At 39.1% G+C, this 15,201-nt stretch overlaps 1 protein-coding gene across 5 annotated transcripts in view; it reads right to left on the bottom strand.

The window, feature by feature from the left end:
- Positions 1-1,889: 1,889 nt before the first annotated feature.
- COL19A1 (collagen type XIX alpha 1 chain) overlaps positions 1,890-15,201 on the bottom strand; it is a 172,947-nt gene continuing 159,635 nt past the window's right edge. For 4 of the 5 annotated variants that reach the window (XM_064707334.1, XM_064707337.1, XM_064707336.1 and 1 more), the window contains 7 exons: positions 14,456-14,491; positions 14,264-14,308; positions 11,743-11,913; positions 10,739-10,805; positions 8,753-8,908; positions 2,289-2,366; positions 1,890-2,052 (listed from right to left, as the gene is read on the bottom strand). In XM_064707334.1, the coding sequence (XP_064563404.1) occupies positions 1,916-2,052; positions 2,289-2,366; positions 8,753-8,908; positions 10,739-10,805; positions 11,743-11,913; positions 14,264-14,308; positions 14,456-14,491 (690 nt within the window). In that variant the 3' untranslated portion in view covers positions 1,890-1,915. Of the gene's footprint in view, positions 2,053-2,288; positions 2,367-6,550; positions 7,882-8,752; positions 8,909-10,738; positions 10,806-11,742; positions 11,914-14,263; positions 14,309-14,455; positions 14,492-15,201 lie in introns of those variants that run through there. The other variant, XM_064707338.1, reaches the window with a different exon arrangement.

Genomic DNA, 15,201 nt, shown 5'->3' with positions numbered 1-15,201 from the left:
CCCAGGTGCGTACTCTCAGCCTTCCATCCCTGTGTTTCCTTTAACATCCTTTTGTAGCAAGCACCTTCTCTCCTCCAAACACCTAACCAATGAACATGTCAGGGATCTGTGCTTTCCCTTTCAGAAAGTGTCCTGAGTGCCCCAGCTGCTGCCTGAGTTAATTCTGTCACCTCTTGCTCTCATCTTGCTCCTCTGCTCTGGACGCAAGTGCTAGGAACTATTTAGAACAAATGCCAATGTGCATCTCTTGCTAAAGACTCCCACCAGTCATTCCTTAACTGCTTTTGAGCAAAACCCAGAATTCAGCCAGATTCATGCATCACAACAGCTTCTCCGGAAGCCAGGACTTCCAATTTAATAATACTTCCCTGGTAGCTCAGTACTGCTCAAGCACAGTTATCAAAACTACTTCCCTGCCTAATGTGGGAGAGTGACTGCCTTCCAAACAATGGGATGAAAGCCCTCAGTATGGCTTTGTACTACAGGAGCATTTTGCAGTTGTGGGTTATAGATGTATGTGTTCTCTTAAGCAGCACCTTTGCTTTCTATTGCCCTGTACAAAATTCCACAGGACTAACTTAGGGTCATCTGTTTCCTAATAACCAGAAGTGAAATTTTGGCCACCCCTACTCACTCCTTTTTAGGATCATCTGTGTGATCAATTTTCTTCAGGTTTTCTTTTGCTCAACCATTTGAACTCTACATGATTTACACATTGTTCTGTTTTGTTCATCATTGACATTTTCTGTTCCTGCAGCCTTTACTAAATGACTGAAAACTGGATGCTGTTGCTCTCAGCAGTACGCCTTTCTAGGAGAGTTTTGTATTTTTTTCCGAATTTCTCTTGAACTCAAAAAATTTTCTGTCACCAGTAAATAGGATCTGTGAATTGTGCACTGTACAGATTCCATGTTCTTCTCAAGCTGATTTCAGCATGTGACTATTGCAGGAAGAAGAAGAAAACAGAGCCATCACCAAGATTAGAGGCTTGTGAAGTTCCATTCTTGGAACATGCACTCACCAGCCTCTGCTCTAAAGCAAGGGGTCACCTTTGCTGTAGCAGACTTTATAGCAGAGTAGCTTGATTCCAGACCTTAGTAGCCTTACTCAGTCCACCTAATGGTTAGAAGGTGTGCCAGCTCTCAGTCCAGAGCACTGTCAGCAGCCTCCTGCATTTAATATCTGGGGTGTGTGTAACCACGACTGAAGGAACACACAAGCCCCCAGCTGGGACTAATTCCAGTCAGGAGAGACACTTCTGGAGCTACAGCCGGTGATCTTCCAGTCAGTCTGAAGCTCACTGTTGGATGGGATAAGGAGACCACAAACACATCTTTGTTTCCTTCTTTGCCATCTTGGATGTGCCTGCAATGGTGGGCAGCACTCCTGGAGCAAGGCAGACCCTTTTCAGAAGGTGTGCTGGAGCTTCCTTGGGGAACATGAATGTTGAGTCTGAACAGAGTTCCCAGTGCTCCAGCTCAGGTCCTGCATTCACCATGAACGAGTACTCTTTGTGACTTCAGAAATCTATTTTTTCCACTGAAAATTCACCATCAGCAAGAAAAATAAAGCCAGTTTACATATGGAGGCATACATAATGTCTTAAGTTATAATAAAATATTTTTTGTTTGAAGAAAGAAGTTTATGAAAATTATTTGGGCCTATTTTCTGTTCTAAGCAAAATAAATAAGAGAAACAACACATGGAATGCACTCTGGAAAATACATGACATCATGTCATCATTATGACACTGCAAATAACATAGAAAAAGGCTCAATTTTGTGCCTTACAAATTATCTATATACCATGCAGTGTTGAGAGAAAAAAAAAATACACCAAATATTTCAAAAAATTAAATAAACTTATTGGAAAGAGTGAAAAGTGACCGTGAGCCCAAGCGTCAGGGGGAGGGATTTTATTTCCTGCTGGTGCGTGAGCGAGTCTGTGACACATGGTAGTAGCAATCCGCCGGGTTGCACCTCCCGCTGGCTCCAGGCGGCCCCTGCGGTCCCGGGGAGCCCGATGCTCCTGGTGGGCCTGGCAGGCCAGCAGCTGGCAAAACAAAGCTACAATTAGCAGGGTCCTCACCAGAGCACGAGCAGTGCCCTGCTTTCCATCACCGACATCAGGAGCGCTCCAGCACATCCGCAAGGAGGCAGGTGGGACTGACCTCACGCTGCGATCCGGCTCGGGAGGAAAAGCAGGAGTGTAAAACCAGCATTAAAACCAGGAGAAAGGCCTGTTAGTTCATAAACAACAATGGCAGAAATAGATCTGGAGACTTGTACCTGCAGGGCCAGGCGGTCCAGGGTTACCAGGCAGTCCAATTCCAGGCTCGCCTCTTTCCCCTTTCTGTCCTCTATAACCTACACAGAATAAAGATATGAAAATAAGAGCACCCTCTTATTTTAGGTAGGGATTTTCTGTATATCTTTTTGACATGAAATTACCAAGACAAATATAATTGTGAAAGCACATGCTCAGTTCTCTTCTTCAGAATCCTTTTTTTTCTTTTTTTTTTCGAAACCACTCTTAAGTTTATAAGTTCCTTCTGGAAAATATGAGCATTTCTAGCTGTAACTGTTACATCATCTGTCAAAGGGCTCTTGCTTTGTTCACTAGCTTGACCCTTCCCCAAGATTTTAAGTTACCTGAAATTCCTCTAATAAAGAGCCAAATGCAGATTTTACTCTCTCTGTTCTGCATAAATCCTTACACTTGCACTTTTTGGACTTTTTGTAAAGTGGTAGTTTTATGATTAGACATTCTCCTGTATGTGAGAGAAGTCCCACTCCCTGGCCAGTGTTGTCCAGCTCTCCTCACATGGAATGAATAATCTCTGGACCTTGTGCAGATTTTGGGTTTGAGGTTTACTTTGACCCAAGTAGCTGCATATCATTAACAAGATGTGGTTAGTAATCATATTTTGAGTACTTGAGTCCTTTTCCTTCGTAGGCCATAGTTTTGAATTTATCTAAAGGCTTCCACCTTCTCAGGTGCTGCAACCCATGCCCAATCTCTGCTTCTTTTTCCTTGAACTGTTTTTAAAAGTTTTATTAGTTGGAATCTTTAGAGCAGAGGACTTATTGCCATAGTAAAATATTTTCCAGATTATTTCAAGTTAAGAATGTACCTTTATTATGCAGGAGAAAGGATGAAGGCATTTTTAGAGGAGACATGTGCCACAAACCCTTACTTCAAAAGGGCTTACGAGGAAACACTTCTGTACCCAGCACTTCAGATGCTGGCATGTAAGGTGACAAAAGTTTAGGATTAATTTGCTGATTTCTGGTCACATTTGGAATGAAAATCTTCCTGCTTCAAGGACCAGTATATTTTTAGCACGCCATACAATAAACTATTGAGTTCTTCCTCTAGTGAAAACTGTACTTAGTTTGAATTAAAAGAGAAGAGCACAGCCATGCCAATCCACCTGATGTCCCATGAGGGTGCCAGATTTACTGGCACTGACAGATGGATGGCAAAGGCTCTCTTTCCAGTGTGCTGTGGTCTGTGCAACACTGCTACCTTACAGGATATTCCAGAAGGAAATTACTTTGAGGGCTGTGGGTACCGATTCAGGGTTGCTACAACAGACACAATGCAGTAGGAATGGTACACAGAGCATTCAAGCTTTCTGTTACACACAAGCTCATTATACACTTCAGCAGAAAGTCTGCTATCTGTTGCAATCATTCCAGCTTTCAAAACAGAGCATCAATCATCATACTCCTCTCAGCACCACAACAAGGAAATTACAGTGAGGCAAGAATGTTATAAAATGCATGCAGGGTGCTATACATAACACAACTAAAGGAAATCAACAGTTTAAAAATCTCACTGAAACCCAAATTCAAATTAACCATGCATACTGGTCACTGAGTTATGTTAAGCAGAATTGTACAAGGCATATACACACACAAGCTATAAAGACTAAGAAAAAGGAATATGCAGGTATTTGTATTGGACTTTGAATCTTGGATTTATTCTCCAATGACCACAGTAATATTTATAACTACACCAAGTTGGTTTGTTCTGAAAAATCTTGTGCAACTTCTAGTATTGCTGCTTTTTGCAAAGCTCAATAATACAACTACAGAATCCATTGCATGCCCTATTGATTTTATATTTCTCAATGTTTTTTGATTTACAGTCAACAGTTACAATGCATTTCCCACTACAAACCCAGTTAACTCTAATTTTACAGGACTGCTGCCACTAATGATTTGTTTTGCATTTCTTTAGTTATGGAGAAGAGAGAGAAATCAAAGGTACCATACATCACATTTACAATCTCCATAATAAACATTGCTGCAGGTCTCTGACACACCATAATTAAAAACAACTGAGATAGACAGAATGATTCTGTAAACATCACCGGAACACAAGAAAATAAGGAAAAAAACCCCTACAATAGGACAAAGAGCAGCATGGTTTAGTGATACACCATTATTGGCTGTATCCAAATACACGTGCAAGGGTGTAGTTTTTTACATGGTGACAGGTAAGTTCTGCTAGCACTGAAGTTTAATACACAAATTCCCAAATACCTTGTGTAACAATAAGGCTTTATTTGATAGAACGCAAGAATTTTAATAAACAGACTTATATGTAAACAATGTGAACAATGTAATGTGTAATTCTGGCAGAAAAATATTTGATTTTTAATGAGGTATATTTTGCTCAGAAGCAAGGCCATGATTACACCTCTAGAGGATAATATCACCTTCTTTCTGAGCTTAGACTGACAAACTCATACACAGTCAAAGGAAAATATTACCATACACACAAAACAGATTTACTGTTTTTAATGTAAAGGCACATATAAGATGCTATCTACTATTCCTGGTAGAATTACAATTTCAGTAAGAGGCACCTGCTTAATTAAAAAAGTAACTGTTTTAGCAGAACCTTTCACTCAGGCCCTAGAAGTTTTGTTGTGATTTCTGTAACCCCAAATGTTACAAACACATACCCAACGTGGGCAGTATGGTAAACACTTGGTAGCAGTATATAGCAAGTTTGTGTTCATACAGATAAGCTTTTGCTCATAGATGAGGAGTCACAGCTGGAATTCAGCTCTCAGTTTGGTGCTTGCCACAAACAGCACAATCAGAAGTGTCACTACTGCTACACCCTCTGCTCCACATGGAAATGACAGGATTTCATGTCCATGAACTCAGAGGTGAAAGGTATTTAAACTGCTCCAGAAGCTACTGCACCCACATCATGGAGACCCTCTTCCATCAGCACGGACTATGCAGCACCTGAAACTCACATGTCAAGTATCTGAGAAATCTGAGGTTCTTTAATACAAATACAAGGCAAAGAGATTGCCACCACAGGGAACAATGAGGCCAAAGTATCCACTGTGCTTTCCTGTGCAAATACTCTGTGTTCTTAAAAAGACTGCAAAGCAACAGAGAGGGTGCCAATACAAAGCCCCCTCATCCAGCCCCCAGTACATGTTCTGACTTCCTTGCGTGTGTTACAGCTCTCTCAGCTGAGGGAGCAGCTGGGCTTCAAATCAAAGTAAAACAGGTTAACTTTAACCTCCACAGCAGAGAGCAATTTGCAGGAGGTGTCTTGAAACCAGTGCAGCCATTTCAGAAGAGTGACTGTCTGTAGACAACATCCACTAAAATGGGTTCCTGATGTCAGCCAAGGTTTCTACACGCTTCCACCATAAAAATTTGTAATTATAATAAGAGACAAACTTTACAACAGAGATTACCAATAAAGATAAGGAGCTTTCACTATTCATTGCAATAGTTCTGAGCTGAACTATTTTTTTTTCGATTCCTTGAGGCTACCACAAGTTATGAGGACCTATAAAAAATATTTTCCTCAATTTGACAGAAAGAGTGAATTTTAACTAGGATAGAATCTTTTCTCTATTGAAAAAAGAAATCAAGTCATATTAACATAAGGAATCTCTGAAGTGTTAAATTATCACAAGATGCAGTTCATCTAATGGACCAAAATTCCCTTACTATTACAATTTTAAAAATCCAATTAAGTCAGTGGAATTAATTGAGCTAGATCCTCTTACACATGACAAGCTGTCTGTTTACAGATGGATGACATTGATATATCTTGTTTGTAAAGACTTGAAATAAACTTTCTAATTCTGTAGGAGGTTTTAAGGTATAAACATACCTTAAAACTCATGCAGAGTAAAGTCCCTCTGTTCTCCCTTAAGGACATGCTGTACTTTTTACCGTTAGTCCTGCCTCAGAGCATCAGCTTGCAGGGGCATAGGTTTTGAAATGAATATATATATATGTCTATAAAAAATCTTCCATTGGCTATTTGAATACCAATTATGTGTTTCACAATTTAAGTTGCAATTCTATTTTGCTTGCATGCTATATTTCTAATGAGATCATCCTATAAATTATATCTACCTGAACCACTGGGAAGGTTGTGAGGAACTATGAACAACCTTGCTGAAGGCCAGCAGGTAAAAATTCTGGACTTCCTTAGAAGGGAATGAATCTCTGCATAAGAGTCTAGCAATTCCTCAAATACACTTTTTGAAAACCATGCCTATAAGTCCAAAAGTTAGTATCTTTTTTGCTTCTGAGACTAATCCACTACCTATTAGTTTGCTGTGCAGAAGGAGATTCTGTTGGAATCCGGCCAAATCATTCCTGACCAGTTTCCAGGTGAACCAGCACCACACTCAAGGTGTATGGAGGGACCCCTGCGAATCCTCAGATGAAGTTAAACACCTCTCCAGACACCCAGCAGCATCTGGCTGGCTCTAGCAGGCTCTGCATGCAGCATCACAAACAGGACATATCACAGAGGTCCTGTTAATTGCTTGCCACAAGCATCCACTTCTTCTCACTGCCTGTGGGGGACAAGTGACTCCCTCTGCCACGTATTACTGCACACAGCAAATCCCTGGAGTTGGCAGTCTGGGCTACCCCCAAGTGAAAAATAGAATTAGAAGTGTCTATCAGTCAATTCCACGCCTGTATCAGGACTTGTGCACACAGCATGCTACCTTAAAGGACTCAGCCACACATGCACGTAATGTGCTTCACCAAGAAGTCTTGTTTGCTATGTATTTTATGGCTGAAGACAAGCTGGAATATAAAAAGACACTTTTCAATCTGCTCAGAGATTTGAATTTTCTTTTTACTCTTGGCACAAAGCAGTAACATGCACAGGCACAACTGAGGAAGGTGCGAAGGGTGTGTGTAAATATGCACCTCTTACAGGACAGTCTCTTATTCACAGTATAAAAAAAAAACCAAGGTAAACTTCTGGTTTTCTTTCCTTGGAAGTGTAAATTTTTGTATCTTTTTATGTATCAGAGAATTAAAGGCTTCACACTTAGCTTACCTTTTACTAATCAAAAACAAGTATTGAGCATATTGGTAAAATAAATGGAAATCCTGCGTACATGGAGCACTATTTTACTTAACTATAAGATATGGAAAAGCAGCTTTTTTTTTGTTTGTATTTTTCAAGCATAGCTATCATCTTTTAGTCTTGATGCTCACTAGCTGGAAATGAAACCTAGTGCAATGTTTCTCTTCCCAGAAGTGTTTGAGACTATCCAGTACATCCATCATCATTGAACAATCTGGCACTGACATTGAAGGTGACTATTTGCAGTGATCTGAATATTTAGGTAACGATGAAGTCAGTGTTGTAAGATTCTAAGCCTTTTATTGTTTTCCTTGATGCTTTATTCTTGTTCTTCTCATTCTGAGCTCATCACATTTTTCAAGCTTCTGTCAGTGGTTTGCGCTTATCAGTGTTAGTAAGTCCTTATTCTTCTGATAGCTTTAGGATCCACACATCTTCAGCTTTGCTGGCATGTTCTTCATTCCAGTCTGACTTGCTCTGACTCCAGAGCAGACCAAACTAACAAAAGATAATAAAGAACTACCTACAGATAAACTGCAAATTACATGTTACCCACCCACAAAATATTATTCATCTATAAATTCTGTTTTCTTTCTAGTCTCTTCTCGTCTTTCTTTTAATCTCTGAAAGGCTGGCTCTACAGTAGAGCACAACTACAATGATCCTGGATCCCTCAGAGCTAATTTTGCACTAAATGACACTTTTTCAGTAAAAGTAGTTCACAGAAATGAGAGTCCGGTACTGTCCAAGTGCATTGCAATGCACAAATTACTGTTTGGGGTACAGTTGATGTCTTAAGTTAGTGAAAAACTGATTACTCTGATTTCTTCTTTTATGAAAATATGTTCCTTCACCATAAGAAAAATTAATTTAGTAATATTTCAGTTTTCACTGCTTCTTAAAGAAGAATATTTTTCTTCAGTTTTTCATGCCCTGTATTTTCTCAGGATATAAGCTAAGAGCAGCTGGACCAGGAGACAGAAAGATTTTTTTTCTTAAAAAAGATGGCCTCTAAATATGAAGCTGAATCTAAATAGCAAGAGTGTTGGCATTGTTTTTCTTCCTTATTCAAGTATTTTGTAGGAAAAAAAAACCTGCTACAGTAGTTCTGTCAGATTTAGATATCTGTCAATAATTAAATTTATAACTGATTAGAATAAAATGCACTGATTAGGAGTTTTTAATCAGTAAAATCCACACATTTACTATGGGTTAATATTTAGATGTGGTCTGGAAAAACATAAGTACATAAGTTTAAAAGTTAATCATTAGAAAGCTAGATAGCTAGTCCTGGCTTATTTAATAAACATTAGCAAGTGTATAACGATTTCAAGATACAGCTAAAAGGAACATTTTTTGGAATGCCTACCTTGAATTCCACGTTCTCCTGGTGGCCCTGGCAAACCATCCTTTCCTGGTGGCCCTGGTGATCCATCTTTTCCTGGGGGCCCTGGTTTTCCATGAGCCTGGGAGGCAAGCATTGCAGCAGGCAGCTTCAGCTGGGATACAAATTGACCCATCCTTTCTTCATTAATCAAAGACACAGGAAAAAGTTGGTAAGATATCTGCTAGCAAAAAAGGGGAAAAAAATCCCAAAGCCCCAGCTAAAGTTTCTGTAAGTAGGGTGTTCAACTCTTCTTAAAGTCAAGGTATTAAATGCTCCAATAAGCACTGAGACCTTCAGTTCCAACTCAGATTCATGTCTGAGTCTTTACCCTTTGAAATAATCAGAATTAATTTGTATAAAATTTTCTATTACTACTCTCCATTACTAACATATTCCAATATTTCAAATTATTTCTGACTCCTGTTCATGGAAGTACTTAAAACACATAGACAGAATAATTAGTACTTAACACACTGATGGAGGGCTACCTTCTAGTTTTGTAACTCATATTAAGCTGCAAAGTAGAGATTAAATCCTGTGAACAGTTCTTGGAATGTGCTGGAACCCTGAAAACTGTTGTAAAAAACCTGAAAGCACTCAGCAAAAATTGCTAATTTCAGATATTTCAAAATAGAAATTTTCATGCTAGTGAGATAAAGTGTCCTTGGTAATATTTCACTGTTCCTTAGAGGTAGGTAACATAGGTAGTAACCTTGACGCTGTCTCATTTACACCAGATTAAAGCCCTAACCATTCCACAATTTAGTGAGTATTTACAGTGGTAGAGTTTTAAGATTTAAGAAAAAAATTAGAGAAGAGTGGGCATCAAAGAAAAAAGAAGGAAGGTGATAGAAAGTAAACAAAATGAAACTGGAATGCCAAAACCGGAAGATCTGTGGGAACAGTAGCGAGGTGTAGAAAAGGGAATAGCTATGAAGACAAAACTACTTTATTCCCTGTAGGCAGGGCACCTTATAATGCCTTCTTTTTGTGAATAGACTAAATATTTGTTACCATTCTATCTGAATGGGAAAAGGAAGTGACTTCACTCAACAAATTGCTCTTGAAATACATTATAGGTTGAACTCTGAGGGGTAGCACCCTGGGGAAAGGTGATAATGCACAAAGGGATAGCCTTGTTACAAAGCGAAAAACTGCCTGAACAGGTTAAGAAGTCTCAAGCTTTATATAATTTGTTTCATCTCTAAAAGATAGATTTGCCCACAAATATTAATGACAGAATAACAAAGCATATTGAGGACATAAGAAATGCATTTTGCTACGGAAGAGAAGCTACTGTTAAGGCGTGTTCACGAAGAAGCTTGTTTCAGAAACCTGAGTCACAGCTTTTCTACCATGATCAAAGGAATGCTGGGGAAGAAAAATATTCCCTTTTCAGAGTAAGGACTCATCTAAGAAATCCTACATAATACAAAGGCTTTGGCTGAATCTGGTACTTGCCTAAAACTGTGCCAGATGATGGTGGTCTGGCAGGGAGCTCTGGAACTCAGCAGGGATATTTGCTGAGAAAACTGCAGAGCAGCTTAGACCTATGTGACTGAAGGCTGTTGAACCTTTCTCTTATTTAGACAGTCTGCCACTAAGTGGGCAAAATAATTAGGTACATCTGTGGTCTCTTCTTTAGTAACATTTCAATACCTTAATGGTATGTAGTAGACAAACAGTATCTGCAGTGATACATGATACATACATGTACCTACAATGACACTTCTGTTTGCTGTTATGATTTGGAGAAGACTAGTCTTCAGCCTGATCTTTTACATAAGGAAATGCTCTGTTTAACAGATACTCTAACCTCTCATTGCTTGAACAGAATCATGTAAGGTAGACTTGCTAAACACAGCTACAGCAACAAGGTACCTGCTAAGTCCAATGTAAGTTAGATGACATGTAAAGAAATTTAGAGCAGAATTTCAGATTAAGTTGTATAATACTTCCTATTCTTACCTTCAAATACCTTAAGAACCTCTTGTTTGATATATTTCTTTATTTCTTCAAGTGAAATTGCATCAGCCTGATGAGGAAAAAGAAAGGTGACATGTATCAACAGGAATATGCAGAGGACAATTTATGATGCTACAAAAATTAGAAATGCTTAAATTAGCATTACTGATATAAACCTTTCACCAACAGATAAGTGTTTTAATTTATTTTTGTTATTTATTTTACTGCAAAGGCCACTTTACTGCAAATACATTATAATATTGTAAAGACACTAGTGGCATGAAGTGGGAGAAGCACTCCCAGCTGCCAAGATGACCAGGATGTGACGAGTATGGAAGTTACCTTGCACAAGACAGTAAGGATGATCAGGAACAAAAATCTGCTTTACTTTTGCATGGCATCTTCCAACTTCTTACCTGCCCTGTGGACTACTTGCTCTGATGCACTGGTGACCAGAACAGAACCATGGTCCCAGTAACTTCACTGGAAAAGTGTTTTAGAGCTTTACCTTACATGATTGAGGTTAAAAAGAACCCATAATATGGATGTGTGAGCCTGTGTGCTCATGCAGAAAAATCAAGATATCTACAATTGGCAAGCAGAATTTTATTGTCTTTCTAAATGCTGATTTCTCCTCTACTGAGAATCAATTTTGGCCACCTCCTTTTCTTTCCCAGTTGCAAAGGCTCAGACTGCAGCTCTTAATCTTATGGAAAATGTGAAAATTAACAGTACTGAGTAGCCATATTGGTATGCAGAAACTAAAGAAATAGATAATTAAAGTTTATCCACAGCAGATGTTTTAAAAAATAATTATAAATAAATACCTGATCATGTGGGTATATTTTTTTTTCACCTTAAATGAACACTGAAATGATCTGAGAGAAATCTTTATAGTTTTTCTAATACTGTGCTATTTCTCAGTTGAATTTCCACTGCTCAGCCCATGTTACCTTCATAACTTGTCTGAATACACAAACAACCAAGATAAACTTATATTTACTTACTGGAAACCCTGGGGGTCCTGGTGAGCCTGGGGGACCTTGATGACCTGGTGATCCTGGATAGCCTCTGTCTCCTGGAGGGCCAACAGGACCCACATCCCCCTTTTCTCCTGACGGGCCAGGCTTCCCTCGTTCCCCCTGGGGACCTCTGTCCCCTGGAATACCCTGATCTCCCTGTGTAAAATAAAAGCAGAAGGAAAACCATTGCACATCGTGGAACAAACCTGAACAGCCACCTGAGAATGCTAAAGAGAAAATTCTTGCCTGTTCAGAAACAGACTGAGTCATGCAGGGAAGATGATTTTCCAGGCTGAACCTTGTCCTGAAAATATATTTTGTTTTCTTGCACTTTTGATGTTGAAGTCGATTACAAAAAGAATAGCTTAACTCTGTAGCCCACTTTTCACGGACAGAACTTGAGTACAGAAAGTTTTAAGCCCTTATACAAGGAACTAGGAATGTCAATTATGGCAGAGGTAAAATTCAGGTGCTCAAATTCACACAGGCAAAAGACACCAGGATGTTTCCTGTAACTTTCCTTAGAAGTCTACTATTTTTTGTCTTCATTTACACAAAATTATAGTTAATCTAAGTTATTTCCAGTACTCAAAGATACTAGGAGGAAGCTGGAGAGGAAGTTTTAAGAAGGACATTTAGTGACAGGACAAGGGGTAGCAGCTTCAGACTTAAAGAGAGTCAGTTTGGATGAGATATTAGGAAGAAATTCTTTACTGTGAGGATGCTGAGGCACTGGAACAAGTTGTCCAGAGAAGCTCTGGATGCTCTAACCCTGGAAATATATTAAGGCCAGGTTGGATGGGGCTTAGAGCAACCTGCTCTGATGAAAGGTCCATGGCAAGGTGGCTGGAACTTGATGATCTTTAGAGGTACCTTCCAGCCCACGCCTTTCTGTGGTTCTGTGATAGATAAGTTCTCAGGTTTATAACCCTGCAGAGTAGCTACAGATAGCTCTTCTACCAGAGATAAAGAAAAAGGCAAGTTTCTCTGGAATTATGGTACTGTGCCAGTGTGAAGCTGATCCTTTTCTTATAAACAATCCATATTTTACAGGCTGCCAGTGTGTAGGAGGCAAGTCAAATATTACAAGCATTTTTTAACTGCCTCCAGTGTTTTCTTTGTGTTTTGAAAAAGGTCCTTGTAAAATTCATAAAATAGGTCATATATTCCTCCAGACTCCTCTTTAAACTTTCCACCATGAATTGTACAAAATTCAGGACATTTGTGTTTTGTGATCTCTGCCTAAGGTGCTGCTTTATTCAGCCTTTCTCCTTTCTAGCATTCTCCTATCTCTTGTATTTTATCTTGTACCAAATTCTGTGCAGGAGGAACTGCTGTTTTTCCTGTGTTTGTACCTGCTCTACTCCAGCAGGTTCACAATCTGTGAACAAGCAAGCCACTAGCACTTGTATCTGTTGCAATCTCTAGAAAACAGGTTAGTATAAAACATGTTTTCAATCTAGTTTGTCACTCAGTTTATAAAGTAGTAATAGCAGCAGTGTTTAGTCACTCAAAGAATCTATAAAATTATTTCAGCCCAGGTGGCTTATTCCTTCTTAAAATGGATTCTATGAGGACATTCTTATATCAGACAAGAAAACCTGAAGAGTTTTATTCTGTCCTTCCAATTTTGATGCTTCTCTTTTCTGTAACTACAACATCTGGTCTCAAACTGAAGGAGCATGCTGTACAGTAGTAATAATAATAATGGCTGCAAGAAAACCTTGACTTTATTTTCTGTACTCATTGCAATCTCTCTCACAGATGCAGGCCTGTGTCCTTAAAGGCAAAACCAGAACCTTGCAAACAGTTAATTTTTAAGGGATAATTGTAGTAATTGTTAAACTCTCATGGCTCTTCAGTGTCATAAAGCAGCATTTCCTTTTCCAGATTAAACAGGGAGATGCTTCTCTGAGTTATCAAATAAATGTGGCAGCCATGTGATTAGGACATCAGGACTTTGGGAATGTTATAAGAAGACTGTCTTTCATATATATACATGTATAAACTCATCTCTCACCTCCCATAATCATTCCTGCCCACCATGGCCTTGTTCCCATGAACAGAACTGTCTGAAGAGTTTGGGAAGCAGTCAGGTATTGCACTGGCATTCCTGCTGCCTAAGTGTGACAAGCTTGTTTTACATAAAACATGATTTGTGTCTGTGACATAGAAATGAGGACAACAGGGCAAGTTCATGGCTTTTGTAAAGTCTGACAACAGCATAACTGGATTATCTGCTTTCAAATTTTCAGCCTATTGATCAATTTACAGTGTCCAGGCCAACTGTGTTACAAAGTCTATAAAATGTGTTTTTACTCTAAATGCAGAAGCCAAATCAACTCTAATTCCTTGAAGTGGTGTCTAGGGCCTAAACCTCTTAGATTTTAGGTGACTGCTTGAAGTTCACAGAGAATTAATTTCTTGATTTTGCCTATAAGATAGATGCTGATGAGGCGTTTATATGCTCAGTGAAAAGGGAAAAATTATCATAATAGGGACTTACACGTTCTCCTTTGGGTCCTCTGTCTCCTGGTCTCCCCACAGCACCCTGAAATATGGTTTTTGAAAAAAGGTAAACTTATCAGTTAAAGGCTTTGTTGTGTATTCATGTGTTAGCAGAACAGAAAGCAACTGCCTAAGATTAACAGCTGTGGTTTCTGTGAGGAATAAAATGAACAAAAGCATGTTTTCTTACCGGAGGACCTGGCAATCCATCTTTTCCATTGATTCCCTAGGAAAAAAAATTATATGTTTATGTGTTTTTAAAGTATAAAGGGTAAAGCTCAGTGTTTAGTGCCATATCAGTAAATGTTCTGAAGCTGCAGAAGAAGCAGTTTGTGTGGCTACAATATAGAAATACAGAGAGCATCAACATGTGCACCAAATCTAATGATCACCCAACTTTAAATGACAAATTATAGGGAAACTTTGCAAATTTGGAATATTTGTATATGCACATGCACTTTTCCAGTAGCAGCTAGCCATAATACAACCATGGGAGAGAGTTCTTTTATTCTAGATATTACCCTGGTGCTGAATTACCCTTCTGCTCTTGCAGAGATTATACCTTACTATTACAAATCCAGAACCATTCTTTGGTTGTCAGGACTTGCAGCATGGCACAGTTTTGGTCTCATGGGTTAAAGCCATTTCCTTCCCCAGAGAAGGTGGCTGCACTCATAGCAACTGCTGGAGACTATTCCAGGCCCACATTATCCTCCAGACTGGAATGTGGCATGATCTGAGAGTCCTGGGTGGTATGGGCCAAGATAATGTCAGAGAGTATATTAACAATTGTACAATGCCAGATAATTGCAAGATAAAGGCTCTGACAGTGTTTAATTTAGTAGGATATTTATGGATCTGCACATGTAGCAAACTCACAGCTGTGAGTGAGAAAGGATGACTTGTATGAGCAGAGACAGCAGGAATATTTCTTTC

This window comes from Zonotrichia leucophrys, chromosome 3, assembly GCF_028769735.1.
Source record: "Zonotrichia leucophrys gambelii isolate GWCS_2022_RI chromosome 3, RI_Zleu_2.0, whole genome shotgun sequence".
Taxonomy (NCBI): Eukaryota; Metazoa; Chordata; class Aves; order Passeriformes; family Passerellidae; genus Zonotrichia; species Zonotrichia leucophrys.
The sequence above is the reverse complement of the archived record's forward strand: the minus strand, read 5'-3'. Positions and strand labels throughout refer to the sequence as shown.